This window comes from Carassius carassius, chromosome 9, assembly GCF_963082965.1.
Source record: "Carassius carassius chromosome 9, fCarCar2.1, whole genome shotgun sequence".
NCBI classification, from domain to species: Eukaryota; Metazoa; Chordata; class Actinopteri; order Cypriniformes; family Cyprinidae; genus Carassius; species Carassius carassius.
In genome coordinates this window covers 22593878-22617443 of record NC_081763.1, presented here as the reverse complement: position 1 = coordinate 22617443, position 23566 = coordinate 22593878, and the positions used below count along the sequence as shown (strand labels likewise).

General features: G+C 35.3%; 2 protein-coding genes and 1 long non-coding RNA gene across 6 annotated transcripts in view; 2 read left to right on the top strand and 1 right to left on the bottom strand.

The window, feature by feature from the left end:
- LOC132149320 (mucin-2-like) overlaps positions 1-14855 on the top strand; it is a 20642-nt gene extending 5787 nt beyond the window's left edge. The window contains exons 2-14 of the mRNA XM_059558470.1: positions 3380-5388; positions 6598-7414; positions 7526-7627; positions 7825-7931; positions 8394-8452; positions 8541-8686; positions 9550-9684; positions 10067-10109; positions 10544-10581; positions 10679-10775; positions 10895-11084; positions 12246-12260; positions 13892-14855. Of these exons, the coding sequence (XP_059414453.1) occupies positions 3380-5388; positions 6598-7414; positions 7526-7627; positions 7825-7931; positions 8394-8452; positions 8541-8686; positions 9550-9684; positions 10067-10109; positions 10544-10581; positions 10679-10775; positions 10895-11084; positions 12246-12260; positions 13892-14014 (3881 nt within the window). The 3' untranslated portion in view covers positions 14015-14855. The remainder of the gene's footprint in view (positions 1-3379; positions 5389-6597; positions 7415-7525; positions 7628-7824; positions 7932-8393; positions 8453-8540; positions 8687-9549; positions 9685-10066; positions 10110-10543; positions 10582-10678; positions 10776-10894; positions 11085-12245; positions 12261-13891) is intronic.
- Positions 12011-22740, bottom strand: LOC132149321 (uncharacterized). Its single transcript, XR_009435016.1, has 3 exons — positions 22492-22740; positions 22253-22383; positions 12011-12303 (listed from the first exon to the last, which is right to left on the bottom strand). It is a non-coding gene; the product is annotated as an uncharacterized LOC132149321 (long non-coding RNA).
- LOC132149318 (MAGUK p55 subfamily member 3-like) overlaps positions 16734-23566 on the top strand; it is a 19449-nt gene continuing 12616 nt past the window's right edge. For all 4 annotated transcript variants that reach the window (XR_009435015.1, XM_059558467.1, XM_059558465.1 and 1 more), the window contains exons 1-4: positions 16734-16872; positions 22126-22181; positions 22274-22392; positions 22585-22662. Coding sequence is in view for 3 of the 4 variants with exons in the window: in XM_059558467.1 (XP_059414450.1) it covers positions 22145-22181; positions 22274-22392; positions 22585-22662 (234 nt within the window). In the remaining variant the exon portion in view is untranslated. The remainder of the gene's footprint in view (positions 16873-22125; positions 22182-22273; positions 22393-22584; positions 22663-23566) is intronic.

The window sequence follows — 23566 nt, the reverse complement described above, 5'->3', positions numbered from 1 at the left end:
ATATATTTAATGGATAACAATCAAACCAAACTTCAGACAACTGTTAGTATGGCAATATTTCACAACTATCAATACTTTTACTTACAATTACCAAGCAATGCTTAATTCTGTTCAGTCTGTGGTGTGAAAAGGTTGCATTAGCAATTAAAGAAAAAAAATATATACGCAAAACATGAGGTCAAAGTGTCTGAATATTTTTGGTCCCATTTTTTTTCTATCAATTTCACTAGTTGTCCACTGTATGAAGTTTTTTTTGGGGTATAATATGTCACAGTTCGCTTTATTTTGCTATACTCACTTACCTAAATTAATTATAGTGTCCTGCACCTACTATTAAAACTTTTTTTTTTTTTTTATAATATATGGTGTCTGAATAATTTTTGGCTCGACTGTGCACTCATTCTTGTTAAAACTGAGGAGTAATTCAGTCAAGAGCAGTGAGTGATTTTCTCTCTTTCATTTTCTTGGATTAACATTACAGCAGCTAGTAGCTAAATTAGGCGCTGTCACTTTAAGAGACAATGAATGCATCCAATATAATACACATCCGATTTTCTTCCCAGCTGTTTACTTTCACTTAAGACATAACAAACTGCTTTTTCGAACATACTTTCCAAGACGGGTATTTTGATATATTTTGTATGTGTTTGTCGGCACAAGAGCAAAAAGAGTGGCCCCCACTCATCCGTGGGCCCCTATAATCGTCACCACCTTTCACCCCACTTGCTACGGCCCTGCCTGTTGATAATAAAAAAAAAGTGATTCTTAAATCAAATTGTATGACTTTCCTTTTCCATTGACGTCAGTTAGGACTTAGCTAAATAAATATTGAATTAAACATTTTTGTCATTGCAAAGCTTCAAATAATTTAATAATAAGAGATCATATGTTTGTAATAAATGTAATTACCATAGTACATTCCAGTAAGATCACATCTGACCTGACCTCTGCTCTGGTCATAAGAGAAGTCTTATGTGCTCTTTGACCCAGACAGCCTCATTTCTCATTCAGACTTAGTTTCCTGGCCAATCATCCTAAGTCACACACTGCCCTTGTGAAAACAGACAAGATATGTTATTAATGTCATTGTTTAATACAAAATGCAGGATTAGTCAGTATTTTTTTAGCTGTATATATCTGTAATATACTTTACATAAAATGTGCATATACACACACACAATTTATGTCGATACCATATACCTTTTTGGTATTTGGTAATTGAAATTATGTAATTTTTGGGAATATCCATTATGCTTCCACTTTTTTTGTCCTCAGAATCTGATCAACTATGAAGGGAAACAGATGTTTCTAATTTGAATGTAGTGCCTCTTGAGTCTGGTGGATCTCAACTTTAAAGCAATGCTGCCTTAAATCCACAGGGCATGTGAACGTGTCATTATTTGCTGAAAATATTAAGACACGGCCCACTGTATTTTCCATCTAAAGGTATCCATTAAAACAGATTTTCCTTTACCAAGGTCTCCTAACATGGGAGACATTAAAAGCAATATAAATGTTTGTTCGACCTTTTGTGTGGTTTCCAAGTCATAAGACAAGCAGAATATAACTGCAGGTGTCCTTCACCCAATATGACTGTTTGTTCTTGAAAGCTAATGGAATTACTAACAGGATGCGATGCATGTTTTGTACAGTTTTTTGTGTTTGACAGTAAATAGTACTTGATTGACTACTGAATTAGTAACTGGGTGTGCCTGATTGGATTACATGAGACAGACTTACAGGAACTGATTGAAGATTGAAACTTGTGTTCCAAGATAGTATATACAGATGAAGTTATCATATCAGACTATATATATATGTATATATACATACTAACACATAAACCAACCTCAGCTACCTCAAAATATTATTGCTGATATGCTGTTCATTCAGAAGTTACATGAAGCAGAACACTTTTATCATAATACATTTGATCTTTCTTTTAAGTGAAAATAATTTTGTAGAAAAATATTTCGTTTTCTTATTCATGTCATTTAGAGTTCAGTCATTCAGTCCTCAGCTTGAGTCCTCACTCAAGCTTTGCATATGCTTCTGAAAACAAATTAACCAAAACATGTCTGCATTGTTCAACTTGTGTGATTGCTTATTTTATAACTGGATACTTTCTCTTGTTGTTTTACTGTCTTTTGTGTGTTTTGTGAAGTACAGTTGGGCTTTGAGAATTTTAGAGGAGCAACTATTATATGTAGCTATATATATATATATATATATATATATGGAAGAGGCTATATATAGATTATTTTTACACTAAGTGAAAATAGTATTTTCTTAGAGATATTCTATTTACACTAAGTACAAATAGCAATAGACAAAAGTTACTGTCACACTCCTTTCTGCTCCACCAGTACTGCTATTTGATGGAAATCTTTTGTAATGTTGTCTAGCTCAAACACAGTGGTGGGCGGAGTTAGTATAAATAACCTCTGCCAACAAGGCAGAGAATAGACACTCGATAAATATTAGCACACTTATGTTGAAGAATAAACTTTGAAGCCCTTTTGTTTGGACACACTGGCCATTTTTATTTATCTTATTTAATTCAGATATTTGTTCACTCTCACATGCTCATTTCCATAGTAATGCCAAATATGTTACAAATAGCATGCTATACACTAAAAAAACCAAGAATAAAACTAACTAACAAACAAACAAAACTATTTGGGTTGTTTTGCAACCATATTCCAGTACAAAAGTCGGACACATACTTTGTGGCAACACCAGTCTATAAAATACATAAAATGCTTAATACCAAAGTATCATGTCCACAGATAGAGGTTAGATTAGTACTGGGTGTATTGCTTGTGGGGCAGTCGTGGCTTAATGGACTTGTAACCAAAAGGTTGCGGATTTGAGACGGTACCGGCAGGGATTGTAGATGTCACTTTCACTTTGGTTTTAGCGGTCAGTGAAATTTACCCAGCCAAAAAACTACTTCTTATATATAGATACATATACATATATGCATACATACCCACAGATTAAGTTTGTCTAGCATGAATGATATGTAATTGCAAACTTCTATATGACTTGAGACTCTTCAGACCAAATAATCAGGAGGGCAGCGGCACGCCTGAGCAGAACAAAGGTATCTCTAGTCATGTTTTAAACAATTAAAACACGGAAACTACAAGAAGCAACTAAATAGCCAAAGACATCCATCTAGCATACTTGCATAGACAAACAACTAAAAAACTTTGCAGGCTGACACAGAATAAACACTTAATATAAAATGACTATGTGAATAAATATATCTGTGACACATGCTCAGATAAAAAATGTTCATTTTAAGTTGCTTCTCAAATCTTTATGCAATCATCTTTTTTTCTGTTTCTGATCATGTGTCTGTGGTTGACAACAGAAGTAACAAGCATTCCATCTGAGAATACAGCTTCACCATTTGCAAACAATGCCACAACCCCACTGCTGTCAACGCATGATGCTAGTAATGTCCCATCTCCACCTTCATCTACTCAAGGCAACGTGACAAGCTTCTCTACAGTTGTACCCGAAAATGCTACCAGTTCATCACCGATTACACCAGGAAATGCCACGGCTTCACCTGCACCTGTAACAACAGCAGCAGCCAGCACCACAAGTCCACTTGTGCCTACACCAGAGAATGCTACAAACCATCCTGTAACTTCACCAGACAATGCCACAACTGGTTCTTTACCTGAGGCAGGCAACAGCACAACCCCACTCCAAACTACAATAAGCAATGACACTACTCCTCCCATTAGCACACCAAGCAACAGCACAGCTTCACCAATTACAACACCAAGCAATGTCACAAATACAACACAGAATACACCAGGTAATGCTACAACAGCAAACCATGCCACATCTCCACCCTCAACCACATATATTTCAAATCAAAATACACCAGGGAATAATGCTACAGTCAATGCTACCATACCACCCCTGACTACACCAGTAAATGCAACTGCACCACCTCCAACTACAACAGGGAACAATGAAATAGTAAACACTACCACACCACCCACAACTACACAAGAAAATAATGCAACAGTAAACACTATTACACCACCCATGACTACACCAGGAAATAATGCAACAGTAGACAGTACAACACCACCCATAACTACACCAATGAATGCAACTAGACCACCTCTAACTACACCCAGGAACAATGCAACAGGAAACGCTACCACACCACCCATAACTACAGAAGAAAATAATGCAACAGTAAACACTACTACACCACCCATGACTACACCAGGAAATAATGCAACAGTAAACATTACCACACCACCCTTAACTACACCAGTATATGCTACTACACCATCTCGAACTACACCAGGGAACAATGCAACAGTAAACAATAGCACATTGCCCATAACTACACCAGAGTATAATGCAACAGTAAGCATTACCATTGCACCAATAACCACACCTGGGAATAATGCAACAGTAAACGTTACCACATCACCCATGACTACACCAATAAATGCTACTATACCACCTTTAACTACACCATGGAATAATGCTACAGTAAATGGTACCACACCACCCATGACTACACCAATAAATGCTACTATACCACCTTTAACTACACCAGAGAATAATACAACAGTAAATGGTACCACATCACCCATGACTACACCAATAAATGCTACTATACCACCTTTAACTTCACCAGGGAATAATGCAACAGTAAATGGTACCACACCACCCATAACTACACTTGAGAATAATGCAACAGTAAACGTTACCACAACACCCATGACTACTCCAGTAAATGCTACCATACAACATTTTACTACACCAGAGAATAATGCAACAGTAAATGCTACTACACCACCCATGACTACACCAGGGAAAAATGCAACAGTAAATGCTACCACACAACCCATGACGTCACCAGTAAATGCAACTGCACCACTTTTAACTACACAAGGGAATAATGCAACAGTAAATGGTACCACACCATCCATTACTACACCAGAGAATAATGCAACAGTAAGCAATACCACTCCCCCAATAACTACACCTGGGAATAATGCAACAGTAAATGTTACCACACCACCCATGACTACACCAGTAAATGCTAGTATACCATCTTTAACTACACCAGGGAATTATGCAACAGTAAATGCTACCACACCACCCATAACTACACTCGAGAATAATGCAACAGTAAATGCTACTATACAACCTTTTACTACACCAGAGAATAATGCAACAGTAAACGCTACTACACCACCCATGACTACACCAGGGAAAAATGCAACAGTAAATGCTACCACACAACCCATGACATCACCAGTAAATGCTACTGAACCACCTTTAACTACACAAGGGAATAATGCAACAGTAAATGTTACCACACCACCCATTACTACACCAGTAAATGCTAGTATACCACCTTTAACTACACCAGGGAATAATGCAACAGTAAATGGTACCACACCACCCATAACTACACTCGAGAATAATGCAACAGTAAACGTTACCACAACACCCATGACTACACCAGTAAATGCTACTATACCACCTTTAATTACACCAGAGAATAATGTAACAGTAAGCAATAACACTCCACCAATAACTACACCTGGGGATAATGCAACAGTAAATGTAACCACACCACCCATGACTACACCAGTAAATGCTAGTATACCACCTTTAACTACACCAGGGAATAATGCAACAATAAATGGTACCACACCACCCATAACTACACTGGAGAATAATGCAACAGTAAATGGTACCACACCACCCATGACTACACCAGTAAATGCTAGTATACCAACTTTAACTACACCAGGGAATAATACAACAGTAAATGGTACCACACCACCCATAACTACACTTGCGAATAGTTCATCCGTAAACATTACCACAACACCCATGACTACCCCACTAAATGCTACTACACCACCTATTACTACACCAGAGAATAATGCAACAGTAAGCAATACCACTCCACCAATAACTACCCCTGGGAATAATGCAACAGTAAATTTTACCACACCACCTATGACTACACCAGTAAATGCTAGTATACCACCTTTAACTACACCAGGGAATAATTCAACATTAAATGGTACCACACCACCCATAACTACACTCGAGAATAATGCAACAGTAAACGTTACCACAAAACCCATGACTACACCTGTAAATGCTACTAAACCACCTTTAACTACATTAGAGAATAATGCAACAGTAAACGCTACTACACCACCCATGACTACAACAGGAAACAATGCAACAGTAAATGCTACCACACAACCCATGACCTCACCAGTAAATGCTACTGCACCACATTTAACTACACAAGGGAATAATGCAACAGTAAATGGCACCACACCACCCATAACTACACTCGAGAATAATGCAACAGTAAGCAATACCACTCCACCAATAACTACACCTGGGAATATTGCAACAGTAAATGTTACCACACCACCCATGACTACACCAGTAAATGCTAGTATACCACCTTTAACTACACCAGGGAATAATGCAACAGTAAATGGTACCACACCACCCATAACTACACTTGAGAATAATGCAACAGTAAATGCTACATTACCCATGACTACACTCGAGAATAATGCAACAGTAAATGCTACTACACCACCCATAACTACACCAGAGAATAATACAACAGTAAATGCTACTAAACCACCCATGACTACACCAGAGACCAATGCAACAGTAAATGCTACCACACAACCCATGACCACACCAGTAAATGCTACAACATCACCTTTAACTACACCAGGGCACAATGCAACAGTAAACGCAACCATACCACCTATGACTACACCAGGAAACAATGCAACAGTAAACGCAACCATTCCACCTATGACCACACCTGTAAACGTTACTACACCACTTCTAACTACATCAGTTAATAGCACAACAGTTAATGCTACCACACCACCCATGACTACACCAGGGAATAATGTAACAACAACAGTAAATGCCACTACACCACCCACCACTACTCCAGTAAATTCTACCTTGCTACCCCTAACTACACCAGGGAACAATGCAACAGTGAATGCCACCACACCACCCATATCTACAACAGCAAATGCTATTACACCACCCATCACTACTCCAGTAAATGCTACTACACCACCCCCTACTACACCAGGGAACAATGCAACTGTAAATGTTTCCACACCATCCATCACTACTCCAGTAAATGCTACTTCACAACCGCAAACTACACCAGGGAATAATGCAACAGTAAATGCTACCACACCACCCATAACTACACCAGGAAACACTACAACAGAGAATGCTACCCGACCACCTCAGTCTACACCAGGAAATGCTACTACACCGCCCATAACCAACTCAACAACTGGAACCACTGTCTCTACCACTAACCCAACTAACACTACAACCACACCAGGTGTGTTTGAATGAATGAGTTGCATGATTGTGCATTGCTGAATTGAGTAATTCAGAGTTCACAACTGCATTTAATAAGTGACATGACATCTTTTTTTTTTTCTTCTTTTAGCTACCTGTCCTGCAGTGCCCTGCCCACTACTGAGTGTCTGTGTGAACTCCACCTGTCAGTGCGTGACAGGATCTATTCCTTTAAATAATGCCTGTGTTGAAAGTAAGTATCTGATGCCAAGCCTCTGCCCACTTATACTTTTTCTTACACTGGGCCATGGGACATTACAAAAATCCTTCTTTATTTAATTAGTATATAATTATATGATTATAATAATTATAGGGAAGAATCTTTGTAGTAAAAAACTAAAAAGACAATCACTTTAAAACCCTCGCCTTACATTCTGTGTTTATTTCCAGCTAAAACCTTTACTAGTTCACTTCGAGTGAACCGCACTTTTGTAGATGCCATGAATGATCCCAAATCACCTGATTTCCAGGAAACTGCTAAAGAGATAATTGCTGCGGTAGGTCACAAACTTTCAACTTTACCATTCCACTTGTTACTTTGAAAGATTTACTTCTATACACTGATTTATTTCCATTACATGTGCAGTTAGTAATATGGAATTCATAATTTATTTAATAACTCAAAATAAAGATTTTAATACATATTTGGATAAAGTTATGTAAATCGTGTGTGTGTGTGTGTTCTTAGATACTACAGTATATTCAACTTTGAAATAAATTTGAAATATTACTCTAGATTGCTTTGGTAGTACAGACTGTTTTAGTTTAATTGTCATGTCAATAAATCTTTGGACTGCCAAACTAAAAAAATAAATAAAAAGATTATATATATATATATATATATATATATATATATATATATATATATATATATATATATATATATATATATATATATGCTGGATATCCTTCATTCTCAGTGAGCCTAAATAATCACTCTTTCCTCCCTTTTGCCATAGGTAAATGAAGCTCTACATAACCAGCAAAACTACATTAACAGCATAGTAATTAAACTAATGTAAGTGAACCTTTGAAAACAGTTCTTATCCACAGCTCTTACATGTATCATATTTGCAAATTACTAATCCCTTTGTAAATATGTCCAGGTCTGGCAGTATAGTGGCCTCAGTAAACAGTTTTTTTGAGCCCAATTCTCCAGTCACACAGGAATCGGTTATATCTGCCATGAATACTGCTATAAGAGATTGTAAAGTGACAAACTGTGGCATTCTTGCTAATGCTGAATACACTGGTGAGTGGCTTGAAAATATGTACTATTTAAGCTGTGATATGAACAGAGAGAAATAGGTGTTTTACTGCATATCCATACAGAAAACTATACAATACATTGTACTGGTTCCACAAATAAACTGCTTTCATATTATTGTATAAAACAATTTTCACATTAAATCATTATTTATTTACATTACTTGACAAACATTCTAAACATTAATTCCTGTTTAGGCAACAAATTACCTTCAGAGTGTTAACATCAACAGCTGGTAGAAAATGTAAATTTAATTTCCACAAAGATTGTTAAAGCAACTTCTCTTTGCAGTTGTATTAAATTGCAAAAACAATTTTCCCTCAAATAAGAAAAGAATACAGTGCCAGTGCCTAAACATGGAGTGTTTAGAGATGTTTAGCCATGACTCTGGCCATGTTTTGAAATTTTGAATATTTTAGATCACATAAAAGATTGTTTTTCTATATCTCTAAAATGTACTGGAGTTTTCTACATAATATACTTTTCAACATGCTGATATGAACACTATGCCACACATGCTATCATCTAAAACGAATTATTGCTAAACAATTTAATTTATTTTGAATTGATTTGCATTTGTTATAATTATAATGCATGTCACGTTTTATGACTTTATATTAATTTAGAGACTAAACGGAATATTTATATATTTAGAATTTAATATATAAATTAAATATAATGTAACATTTGTTACATTGTAGCACCATTTAAATTTAACCAGCGAAGGTAAACATGATAAAAATGGCTGAAACAATTAAAGGACAATTAAAGGAGAGACTTTCCATCATACATCTATCTAAACAACTACCCACTTATATGTTGTCTGTCTCCCTGTCTCTTTGTTATAGCTACCAGCCTGTGTGCGCAAGTTCCTCCTCCTTGTGATACTAACACTACAACGTGTGAGGCCAAAGATGGGACCCCTGTTTGTTCCTGTAAACCTGGCCATGTATCTAGCCAATACCAGACCAGAAGCTGTAGAGGTGAGCATGTGTCTTTATTACTCTATTTGTGTAGAGTTCCATCTGTGTTTGTGTATGCATATCATAATCATCCGTGACCTTTGAGTTTGCTGTGGTTTTATCCATGGTAACAGACAAATGAATCCTGGTCAGCTGAGAGAAGTGTTGAGAAAATACAGTACACTCACCAAACATTAAACAATGAAGAATGAGGAAATAAAACAAATGTATAATAAATAAATAAAAGAATAAAAAATAATAATAATACGGTTTCATGGCCAGAAAGAAGTGCTTTTGGCAGATATAGCAAATTTAAAATGATACATAGTTTAGTTCATTGTTTTTCTGTCTGCTTCAGCATCTTTCTATGACTCAGTCTATTAACTCTCTACTCTTTTCACAGTTTGTCCTAGTGGCTACAAAGCGCAAGAGAACGAGTGTGTTAGGTGAGTACCATTTCATTTCTTTGTTCTTAATAAACACCCTCTCTGACACTTCATCTCTAAAACTACAATACAAACTGTTTTATGTTTGTCCAACAGGAAAAAAAAGTACAGTGTTTAAATAAAAGAGATTTTCAGTTATGGCGTCCATTTGTAGGGTAACCTCTAAGGCCTTAAAATAGAGGTTTTCATTTGATTAAAACAAGGTCGGTGTGTAATTTATCTGTTCCAGTAATGTGAACCATATTCATACCTCAAACAAGATAGTTCAGGGATACTTAATGTCTTCCTTGTTACAAACTAAACTGCTCTTTTCAATAGTTGAGTGTATCATCAGTATATTTGTAAAAGAAACTACTGCCCCCTTGTGTCAAGGCAATATTACAACAGCCACATCACTGTTTCAGCATGTTTATGTCCTTTTTCCTTTTAAACAGATGTCCATTTGGCTATTCTGGATTCAACTGTGATGACTGTAAGATATTATTATTACTGTATTTCCTCATTTTTAACCATTAAAGTAATTTAGTGTGTATATGTGTAATGTCTAATGAGCTTGTCTCTCTGCGTAGCCTCTTTGTTGGCTCTAGTGGTGGTGGCGTGTGTGTTAGGAGGAATTCTACTCATTGTGATTTTGGCAGTTCTCATCTACATCTGTGTGACTCATGGGTAAGTGTTTATGATCAGGTCAAGTATAGGGTGTGCATTTCAGTGTCTCTATGCAAGTCTTTTATGATTGTTTAGAGATGAACATTTTCCAATTTGTGTGTTTATGACTTATTTCACAGCAAGAAGTCGTCAAACAGCAATTATTGCAGCAGCCCGTACCCTGCCGAGGAGTTCCAGGCCACGTGGCCCTCTCAGAACATCACCCATATTCCTCGTGTCACTCTGACATCCAGTTCCAGCACTGATGCCACTGGCAACAGTCTAGAGATGGCTGAAGGGCCAAGCAGGAAAGGCCACAGTAATGGATTGGTGAGGGTCTCCTTTCATTCTAAACTTCACAAATAAGCTATAAACCAGTTAAACCCTTTGTTTCACAGAGCAGTTACACTTATCTTTAACTTACAGTGGGTTTTGTATCAATTCAAAGACAAGCTTATTTGTGGACCTTTTTCATTGAATAATAAATGATTGTAAAACTAGGTTACCTTTTAAATCTATGTTCTATGTAAGATACTTTAAGGATGCATAAGCACTACTGTTCAATCTGGGGTCAAGTTCCAACTGTTTTCAACCTTGATAATCATAAGAAAAGTTTATTAGCAACAAATCAGCACATTAGATAAATTGACACTGAAGATTGAAAATTCAAATTTGCCATCAATAAATTAAAATATAAAGTTATTTTAAATTGTAATATTTTTTCACAATATTGCTTTTTTTTTTTTTTTTTACTTTATTTTTGATCAAATAAATGCAGCCTTGGTAAACATAAGAGTGTTCTTTCAAAAACCATAAAAAATCTAACTGACCCCAAAACTTTTACAGTAGTCTAAAATTATCTTATTTATAGACTTAATGGCATATTATTTTATATTGCTTAATTTATATTACTAATAATTATACCTCTTTTTTATATAATTTTAAGAATTGCCCCACTGTAAGTTACTAAAAATTCTTCCATTAATCCTGCATGTATCTCATACTAACACTAACAATAGTATCATTTGCCACCACTAACAAATACTAAATATATTGTTAAATCAAACCCTTGTCCATTTCCAAATTTACTCTGCTTGCCAAGCTGAACTACAATACTCCTAATTGATCCAACGATTGGATTATTCTAATTTTCTCTGAAGAATTACTTGACTGAATGACTGAAGTCCATTATGAGCAGTTGTAGTCCTAACAAGGCCACATATTAAGAAAGTCTATTGCATTAATGAAACAACTGCTTTTGTGGTTAGCAGAAAGCTAACAGTAGTACATAGTACTACAGATTTCATAACTTTAATGTTTGAAATCATAATTTTATCATAATGGATGTACAAGTTTTGTGATTGGTTTGCTCATAAACAAACCTCTTTGTGTGTGTGTGTGTTTGTGCACGTATTTGTGGTCACTTTGTTGTGTATGTTGTATCCCGTATATGGGCTTGATTTCTCCTCACTCCAAACACAATGACTGTAGAAGATTGGAGGAAAGGTAAGTCACCGACTCCTGGTGTGTCCTGGTGCATCGTCAGGGACTGTAAAAGACAAAGACAGTCCACTGATATGTATATGAATGCATAACATACTGGCCGTGGTTCCACCTTAAACTTAAAAAGGCCAATTGAACTGAAGCACTCAATATGATGGCTGTAGGAATGGAAGCTCCGTCTCAGTCAAAATATACAGCTTAAATAAATGCTGTTATTTTGAACTATTTGTCAAAGAATCCTTAAAAAAAGAATCATTTTCTACAAACAATATTAAGCAGAACAATTGTTTTTAACATTGATAATACTAAGAAATGTTTCTTGAACAGCAAATTAGCATATTAGAATGATTTCTGAAGGATCATGTGACAGCTATGTATACAGTAGTCATCTGTTGAAGTGGACAACAAAAAGTTGTCCTAAGACAAGTTCAAGATGTTCAAATGTTGACTACTATATATGCACGGCACCTCAATAATCCATTAGAATTTGGGCTGATGGCTCAGGCTCAGACAGCGTTATAGGTTCAATTGAGCTTGATCGGAATGAAAATCAGTGTAGACTTTTTCTAATCTGATCGAGAGGACACATGTTAACACTTGATCAGATTGAAAACCGATACTGAAAAGTACTGTGCGTATGCAGTGACATAGAAATGCTCATCGTCCCCTAATTAGGATAAATATTAAGTATAGTCTTTAAAACAAAGAAAGAAAGCAATGACAGGAGAATAGTATGTGCAAACCGCAGAAATTCTCTTTATATCTGTGCTCATGTCAAAAGATCAAATACAATACTGAAGCTTGTGATATAAACGGTGGACATCAACCCAATCACTTTATGTAATGTTCATGTAAACACTACGTTTGGATTCTTCAATCAGATTTTATTCTGATTGAAACAAAAAGTGTCCAAGTAAACATAGCCACTAAAGATTCAGCTCTGCCATCACAGGAATAAATTAAATTTTAAACTAATAATATTTAGTAATATTACAATTTTTACTGTATCAAATAAATGCAGCATTGATGAACATAAGAGACCATTAAAAAAACTACCAGACCCCAAACTTTTAATGTTTGTTATTGAAATGTATTTCAACAAACATTTACATAAATCGTGGTCTTTCACGGCTTGTATGGTTGAAATCTGTGTTACAAATATGGCTGCCAAGTAAACTGACTTGCCTTAAAGGGACTTAAGTGTTCTTTCATGTAAAGGAATATTCTGGGTTAAACACAACTTAAAAGTTTAAGTGAGTACCTTCTGCAGCATTAACATCACCAAAATAATGAATGTACCACCAAAATCACCTTCTTCATCACCTACGTATTTAACCTAGAAAGAATATTCCTTTATTTTCCTTTCATTTCCTCTTTTCTCTTTGTGACTGGCATCATTATTTCCCAACGCTTTATACTGTGTGACTCTGAAATGAATTACTGTTACATTTGGGATGAAATCTTGATTTTGATGTCTGGTTTGACCTGTCATCGTAAGCTTTGCATGAATTTTTAAGCAGGTAATTATGATTTTCCTGCATGCTGGTATTATAAGAAGTGATGTGCTGAGAGAATGAAGGGTTCTGAGTTGTGTTTACCTGTATGTGGCTAATATGGACTTGTTTCTTCTGCAGTCGGGCTCGTATGACCTCAGAACAGATGGCATGAGGACCTTTAAGGACATAAACCCCACACGGTACTCTTATCTGATGGGTCAAGAAAACCCCTACTTCATACAAGGAGACGAGAAGAGATGAGGAAAACAACAGAGAAAGCCAGTGAGAAGTAAGAGGACAAGAAAAGAGTGCAATAAAGACATGATTTTAAAAAGGCCTTGGATCAAAATGTTTCAGGAACGTTAACAATGTCAAAACCAAACTGCTGATCACAGACTCAAAGTATATACACAAACAGCAGAGATACTGTTTTTCTGCACATTTCATATTCAGTGTTTTGTTATATGACAGAGATCATGCATATGCTACTGTTGTTTTCAACTCAAAATACATATTACATTATTATAATGTACATATTATTAAACCATATTTTGGCACATTTTATAAACATTTCTTATCTGTGGAAGCAATAAGGGCAGACTTTACAGTGTAGTCCAGTAATTCTGATGCATCTAATCTATATTCTGACAGTTACTGCACTTTGTAGGAGAGAGCATGTCATGTGATGTTTGTGTGTTTTAAGTTATATCTATCAGAAAGCTTCTGATACTTTCAGTTATTAAGTTTTGGGCGATCCATCTTCTCCAAACAATGTATTTATTTTATGCCAGGACAATGCATGCCACCAGAAATTGATCTCTGTGCCTGACTGCAATGTTGTCTTTTGAATTGGAGAATTATGCAATAATGAGGAGTTCTCAACCATGTCTCTGTAGTCGTGCCAATAATTATATTTATTTAAATCAGAACATGATGTTGTTTACTTAGCTGTCTGTTTGCTTCATATATATACTTATTTATGTGTAACTGGGATATGTATCATACATAAAGCTTTTGTAAAAAAAAAGAAAAAAGCTCATTGGACAAAGTGATTCAACCTGTTCTTTATATTGAAAGGAAATAAATGAATAATTAATATGTATTACTACAATTTGTCCAGTTGTTCTTATGCCTCTTTATGTGCATATACACATTTGCACATACACATTTCATTTTATTATTATTTTGTTTTCCAGTATTGATATTTTGTAAATGTGAAAAACAGTTGGAAATGAGAAATGGGAAAGTGCTGGAATATAAAAGACAATCCATATAGAAGCAACCAACATACAAATTATAAATATTCACATTTAGATATACTGGGAAAACGACCATTAAGAAAGATGACCTTTTATGCTCTGTGAGTGTGTGTGTGCACGTGTGACAGAGGGGATCTTGTAAATCTTTTCCTTAGAGTCAGATCAGGTGTAACAGATGTCTCTGAATTAATTAGACAGAAGCCCCAAAACAAGCCTTTCAACCCATGATGACCCCTGCAGCTATTAATGAGGGGCTCTGACTGAAGAACATCTGTATTATTCATGCAAGGTTACTGTATCAGAAAGGACCACATGGCCCTATGAAAAACGCACAGTGGGTTTAACCCTATAACAAGCCTGTTATTAATCTAAGACTTCATGTTTCCTGCAATGATGAGACTTACTAGCAAGTCTCTCCACATTTGTATTATTTAGTGGTGTAGAATTTAGTATGTTGATTTTATAATCATTTTCAGGTTATAAAATTGTTTTAGATGGCTTATATCACATATCTGAGCTCAAACATACACTGGGTTTACTGGTAAAAATGTTTCTTTTTTTACTGATTGCAAAATTGTTCATTGCAATCACTGTAAAAAAAAAAAAAAAATACACAAATGGATAATGTTGTGGCAAAACATTACCACTACAAAATGCAAGTAAAATATGGGTGACACATCAGTGAAAACTTAATACAGGAAATTACAGAAAAGTATACAGAAAATACTTTGAGCTCTATTTATGGACTTTTTCATTATTTATTTAACATATATTAAACATTAACATATATTTATACATTTTTCATTAGAAGTTATAAGTTTTATATTTAATACAGTTTAATAAGATTTCAATTAAAAATATCAGTTTTTAATACAAATACTTTCATTACAAGTTATAATATCAGTGACTGACAAATCAGTTAAACACAAATTAGACAACTTAAAAAAAATTTAGTTTTACAAAGAATGAAAGAAAAATTAAAAAGTAAACAAACATTCAGTATTTGCATAAAAGAGTTGATAAGAACATGATAAATGTCACAGATTTAATTGATTCATTTATAAGTTTATCAGTTTTATCTGATTCATAAACAATAAAGAATCATGTTAATTTTTTTTTCATTTATTAATTTATTTATCTGTATATTTATTTATTTATTTATTTTAAAACCAGATTCTAAATCTTTCCGTTCATGCCCATGTTTAATAAAAACATAAAAATAAAATCCATATTTTCTATATGGTCTCATGTTTTGAACCCTACTGCACCAGGGATGAAATCCACCTACATCTCAGGACCACACTTAACCTCTGAGCTCTGGACTGTGGATTGATCCATCTACATGCACAACAAAGAAACTGCAACAATCTCACATACACACACATATAAATATGCTGCATGCCCATGGAAGAGAGAAGAGGGGGATGGGGAGAGCTTTTTTCTCTTTCTCTACCTCCATGTCTTCCATCTGACTGCTCAAGTGAACACAATAATCTAAATAGAGAAAAAAGAAAAGACAAGGGTGGGAGGGTGAGAGATGCCCACTGGAGGCAAAACGGCCCCTCTGTGTCTTACAATGCCCACCTGCATCTGTCTCTGATACAATGGCAGCAGAGAGAGAGAGAGACTAGCTGGGGGATACTGGATGAACGGAGGAGAGAAGGGGAGGAGGGAGGACAGAAAGGGGAGGGGGTATGTGTATGTGTGAGGAAGAGAGAAAACCACAGAGAGACAGAAAGAGAAGCGACAGACAGAGGCGGCAGCTGGAGGAAGAGTCACAGTGAAAGTATCAGTAAGGCAAAGGCCTGGGAACGACAGATCCAGAGAAACAGAATAAAAGAGAGAAAGACGTAGTCAGAGGTAGGCTGCTCCTTTCTATTACCTTCATTTGCTTCATTATACCAGAGCTAAACACAAAGCCAGGCCCAGCATGCACTGCATGAGGTCATGTGTGTGATTGTATGTGTGTTTTGGTGATTATCTCATCTAGAGGGGCTTTATTTTCTCTCGGAGCCAATCAGTGGCATATGTGCAAATCAGCACTGCACTGCAGATGGAGAAGAGAGAGATTCAGAGGAAGAGAAAGACTGAAATGGAGAGAGAGAGAGAGAGAGAGAGAGAGAGAGAGAGAGAGAGAGAGAGAGAGAGTAAGGATACATTAGGCATCTGAGTAGAGAGGAATGTACTGATGCTTTCACAACAGTGCTGAGGAAAACGAGCCAATCTGCTCCATTATTGATAGTAAGAGTCCATCAATTTGTTCACTCTTTGTCTGAGGTGCATGTGTTCCTGCAACAATGTAAGTGAAACAGAATTAGGTCACTGCGAGTTGAATTCTAATGGGCTGGATCTGTTTGGAAGTGGGTGCAGGGTTAGAAAAATGTTGTTTGTGCCAAAACACTGTGTGTTTGAGTTTGCTTTATGACAACAGGCAGTTGAACTATTAATGAATTTGCACTTGCAAAATAGCCTCCAGGCAACACATTCCTCTAAGATCAATGCAAGTTTTGAAGATGGTCCAGGAAAACATTCAAACAGATGTCTATTGTCTACAAATGTCTTGCTGTTTTTCTAATCTGTAACAAAAGGTGATTCTATGTGATCAGTGGCCTTTCAGCCCAATGGTCAGCCTACTATTAATAAATCCCATTTGACACTTATATTAAATATTTCTCAATATGTCATCAATCTGCATCACTTTTATCTTCAGAAGCCCTAAATAATAAACACTTGCTGTCATAACATTGTTATAGATAGATCAGTGGTTCTGATCAAACATCCAAGGGAGCATTGAACTTTACGTTAAAATGTTAATGAATACTTAAAATGCTAAAAACACAAAGTTACGTTTGTTCCCTTTAATAAATAGCATTTTAATCTGCTCTAGTGTGATTAAACGTTGTTATTTGAAACAAGGAGATGACATCATGACCTAACAAATTACTTAAAAATTACCAAATCTTGTTAACAGATTTGCATAGATGCTAATAAGTTTATTCAATCTTATCATTTTTATTTTATCTTAAAGTGTCTAGGTCATATTATTTCAGACCTCACATTCACTTAACCGGTACTGGATCAAAATTTAAACTTGGGGGATATAAAAACTCTTCTAACAATCCTGTACATGCTTTTATCTCTGTCTGGGAAAACCTATCCATTTCTTATATTAACCTTACTGAAATCTCTTCACTAGTATAACAGTTTAAAGAAACCAAATCCCATGCCAAGCAGCTCTACAACTGCTTTCAACTGTGTAAGCAAATAATTAATTATGATTATTTGCCCATCAGTCATAGGCACCATCAGCTAACTTACAGACCAGGGCCGTAGTTGGAGTTTGTGGGGCCACAGTGCAGGTTGTACCCATGGGCCCTGTTTGAAATTGTGCAAAATAAATAAATAGAACAAAGATAGGAATTAAACAATGTTTAGTATTTTCAAGTTTGTAGGAATTCAGGTTCAGGAAATGAATAATCAAATGTAAAATAGCATTTGCATAGTCATCACTATAATATAAATATAAATTAGTTCTTGTTAAAACTGCAAAGTAATTCAGTCAAGAGCAGCGAGTGATTATTATTCCTACATTTTAACAAATTCACTTTCAGCAGATATATATATTTCAACTGCTCACAGGCAAAACATACTTTTGTGCTCTATAGAATATAAAACCCCATACAAACTTCAAATTCAAATTTTTTTTAAAGGACAAGCCCACTGATACAGTACCATTCAAAACTCTTTAAAAAACGTAATATTAATTAAATGAATGCCTTTATGCACGGATTAATTCAATTTACAAAAAGAGACAGTAAAGATATCTATAATGTTATACAATAGTTGTATTTCAAATAAATGCTGTTCTTTTAAACTTTGTATTCATCAAAGAATAAAAATGAAAAAAAATTCTTGAGCACCAAACCAGTCCAAAACTTTGAAATGGTGTATATCAAATTTAAATTTCCTGTTTCAAGTAAAGCTGCACTTGTCAAGCAATTGTTTTCCACTGCTGAGAAAAAAGTTCCATCCTGAACTCAGACCATTGGTTAAATTGTCAAATTGCTGCTCAAACAATGACTAATTGTTTGATGGCACAACAGAGCCAGTCTTTCACTTTTTTTTTTTTTGAGGAATTAACCTAAAACAGGGACTGGTGAAAGTATTTTACAAAAATTACACAGTTTTCATTTAAAGCTAGCTCAAACGTAGAAGAATCTACAGTCTAGAATAAGAGGTATTGAAACTAGACTGTTTTCAAATGATTTTCAAGACTTGAATCATATTCAGTTGAATGAACCATGTGCGGATGGCTTATAGAAACATAAGCTACCCCTATATTTCACTCTGGTCCCCTTCAAAGACTTAGTTAGTAAATATCCACCATACATACAGCAGGCAGGCAGGCAGGCAGACAGCTCCATTCACCTAACATCATTGAATGTGTTTTTATACAACCTTAAAGTTTTTAACAACCAGATTGGATTTGATGTTCTGTAATTCAGCATACATCCAAGAATTAGGAAGGCCAAACAGATGTACTATCTGCTGAAGACTGCCTGACCTAAACAGACCTTCAAAGCCAATAAGGTAGCAGAGAGGTCTTTCTCAGTATGTGTGTGTGTGTGTGTGTGTGTGGTTTTCTTAGATCCAAGCCAAAACCCAAAAAGGGCTCTAAGCTGTTCTGGACAGAAATAGCACACATGATGACGTGTTTATGCTTTTATGTCAAAGCTCATATTTGTCTTTTTAGGTTTATGAACAAGGCATGCAACCTTAACATTACACTGGTTTTCTAGAAGATTATTCTTGATAAAATGCAGCAGTACTGTGTAACATATATGTATACACATATATAAATAATGTATATATACCCTTTTAAAAGTTTGGGGTAATTAAAAAAACATAACTTAATACTTTTATTCAACAAGGACATATTAAATAGTTCAGAAGTTACAGTAAAGACATTAAGAATCTCTATTTTAAATAAATTATGTTCTTCTCAACTTTCTTTCATCAAAGAATCCTGAAAAAATATACCACGTAAAAATGTGTGGAATAAAGTAATAAAATCACTTATTTTATAAATTAATTTCCAAAATCATTTAAAAATCTGGAATTTCTTTACTGAAAGATTGTATATTTGTCATTTAATTTATCATTAAACACTAAAGCCCATTTTTCTCAATATTAAGTCACACACACACACACACACACACACACACACACACACACACACACACACACGCGCACACACACAGACACACACAGACACACACAGACACACAGACACACAGACACACAGACACACAGACACACAGACACACACAGAAACACACAGAAACACAGAGACACACACACACACAGACAGACACACACACACACACACACACACACACACACACACACACACACACACACACACCTCATGTGCCCCTGTGTATTGACTCCACTAAGCTCTTTTGACAATTACATCATCATGAGAACAGCATAAAGTGGGAATGACATCATCCTTAAGAGCAAAAGAAATTGTGGTAGCCACGATGGGATTATTAGTTTCACTCTTCTGATATTTCTGAGAATTTAATGCAGTTTTATGGTATTATAGGAGGATGCAGCTATCTATCGTCACCTTTTTTTCTTTTTACAATGAGTAAATACGGTGCAATGACACATGGCTTGTTAGCAAAATGTTGGACTCAAGTATATTTAGATTTTTTTTTCAACAGGCACAGCAGGAAATGCAATTGATGTTACATTGTGTCACTACATGTAACAGTCACAGATGTTCCAATCATTTTCACAATTAGGATTAGTAACTTATTTTAATTTCAGCTCCTTAAATAAGCATGAGTTTGTTCATATGTACAAAGAGCAAATTTCATTTTCTTCATCTGTCCATTGCTCAGTCTTGACATGCAAGAACATTTTATTTATATACTGTAGCACATTTAAAAACAGTGAAGCTGACAAAAGTGCTAAAAAAAAAACCCAAGTCCATCAACATGTCCATCTTCATCAGCAGTATTTATGGTAAACTCTCAGTCTATTCAAAGTGTCAAACTGGTTCAGTGGATAAAACTCACCCCATGTTACAACCTTATGTTGAATGTTTCATGGAAGAGAAACTGCACCAAAGTTTCTACTTTATGTCTCTCGCCTCATTTCTAGATGGATCAGTGCTGGTGGAAATGCTATTTCTGTTTCACTAGGTACTCTGAAAGTATGGCATCTGTGAATTTCTTTGAGAGAGTGTATGTGAGGGAGAGAGGAAGCACTCTGAGCTTTGTGTTCCTGCTCTCGGCACCAACAGAACAGCATTACTCATGTCTTCCAGTCTCTCTCTCTCTCTCTCTCCCCTCTATTCTAGCACTTTATCATGGCTGAATATTCATTAATCATATCACATAGCACACTCAGTAAGATGATATGAAATACAAGACACATGCTTGAAAGTGACGGGATATTGATGAACCAATCTACTGCAGGCATTTAAACTGATTACTAACCATGAGGAAACCAACAAGAGCGATAGATAGTAGATGAAAAATACATTGAAAAGACATGAATGATCTTGTAGAATAATAATAAAAATAAAAATAAACTAGTGAGCCACTAGTATCATGGGCCTGTGTCCTATGTGAGTTTATTTTTGGTCATCTGTGACATGTTTTTGTGTCTGAATCCTTACACTCCTGGTCTAGTTAGATTTACCAGCTAGATTTATCAATATTGCATGTACAATACAGATTGTTTCAAATCAGATTCACATTAATAAATGGAAAAATAACAGTGTTAATGTTGTAAAATTCAACTATATTCCAACCTTTTTTCAACTATAAGCAGTTCTACAGAAAAATAATAGTGGCATTATTCAGCTCAAGCTAGTTTAATGTTGATTCAATTCAGTTCAGTAGCAGTTGCAAATGTATCTTGTCTTGATGAATACGTTTGTTTAATATGGCTGTTCAGAGGTTGTGCTTGTTTTCAACAACCTTGTATCATCACTGCTCCAGTGTGTGTTCAGATGAAAGAAACAAACCCAAAAACCAAGTAATGTAAAAACACTGTGAGGACTTTGGAGTACTGTAATAAAGATGATCTCTCTTTTAGGTGAACCCCTTCCTGATCTATGAAAGAAATCATGCCAGTCCTCTCTGCAGGAGAAGGTGTGCTGCACAAGTACACACTATAAAAAAACACACTTGTGTGTATGTATAATCAGAATTTTGACACTCACTGATCCCCTGTCCGCATGTAGGGTTGCATGAGACGCTTGCCCTGCTGACCTCACAGCTGCGTCCAGATGCCAATCACAAAGAGGACATGGTCTTCCTCAAGGATGTCTTCAGTGAGAGGGGTCTCAGCTATCTGATGAAGGTGTGTGTGTTTGTGTCATTAATGCAGGGTTTTGAATTGAATTCACCTCACATATGCAGCATCATATATTATAAATTATTTACAGATTGCATGTTTTACCTTAGCTTATTGTTAAATGTATGGCAGCAAAAGTGTAAGAGACCAATCATCTCCAGCTTCTGTAAACATATGCAGTGTACGTGTCTTTGCTAGATCCATGAGAAGTTGCGTCAGTATGAAAGGCAGAGCCCCACCCCTGTTCTCCACAGCGCCTCCACTCTGGCAGAGGATGTAAGTGCTGCAGTCTGTCATATCACATCGCCACAGGCTAGATTAATGCGTCTTTTACAATAATATATGAGATCAGAGTTTAATGGTATCCGGTTGGGGGGGGGGGGGCGGGGGGGGGGGGGTGGTGAATGAGGAAAAGTAGAACTTACACTTCACTGAAGAAAAAAAAAAAAAATTAAATCATATAAGAATGTGTGCCTCTGATTTAGCCATGCTCCGGTGAAAAATTGCTAAAAATGTCCATAATTTATTTTGTATTTTATATAAAAAAATATATATAATCTAAAATAATAATAATAATTTATTTAAGAAATAACAATATCATTTTTTTACCACATTTTCAAACGTAAATAACATTTATATAATATTATAATGTGAAATAAAAGTAAAAAGTTCAGAATAATTATTTTTTTTATGTTATTCAAAAGAGCCAATTATGCTCACCAAGGCTGCAATTATTTGATCAAAATTTTAAAATAGTTGTCATATTATTTTGAAATATTAATCAAATTTAAAATAGTTGTTTTCTATTTGAATAGATTTTTTATATAATATATTCCTGTTATTAGAATAATTTCTGAAGGATTATGTGAACCTGAAGACTGGAGTAGCTGCTGAACATTAATTTTTGCCATCAAAGGAAATAATTACATTATAAAATTATTTAAAGCAGAAAACAGTTTTAAGTAAATTGTAGTAATGTTTCACAATATTTCTGTTTGTTTATTTATTTATTTGGTCAAATAAATCCAGCCTTGGTGTGCATAAGATTTAAAAAATGCTATAATTATTCCAAAGTTTTGACCTGTAGTGTATATAATTGTAAAGATTCATAATATTTGACTTGTTTTATTTGATAAAATTATAAGCCTATTTTTTAAAGTCAGCTGCTTGGTATCTTGTT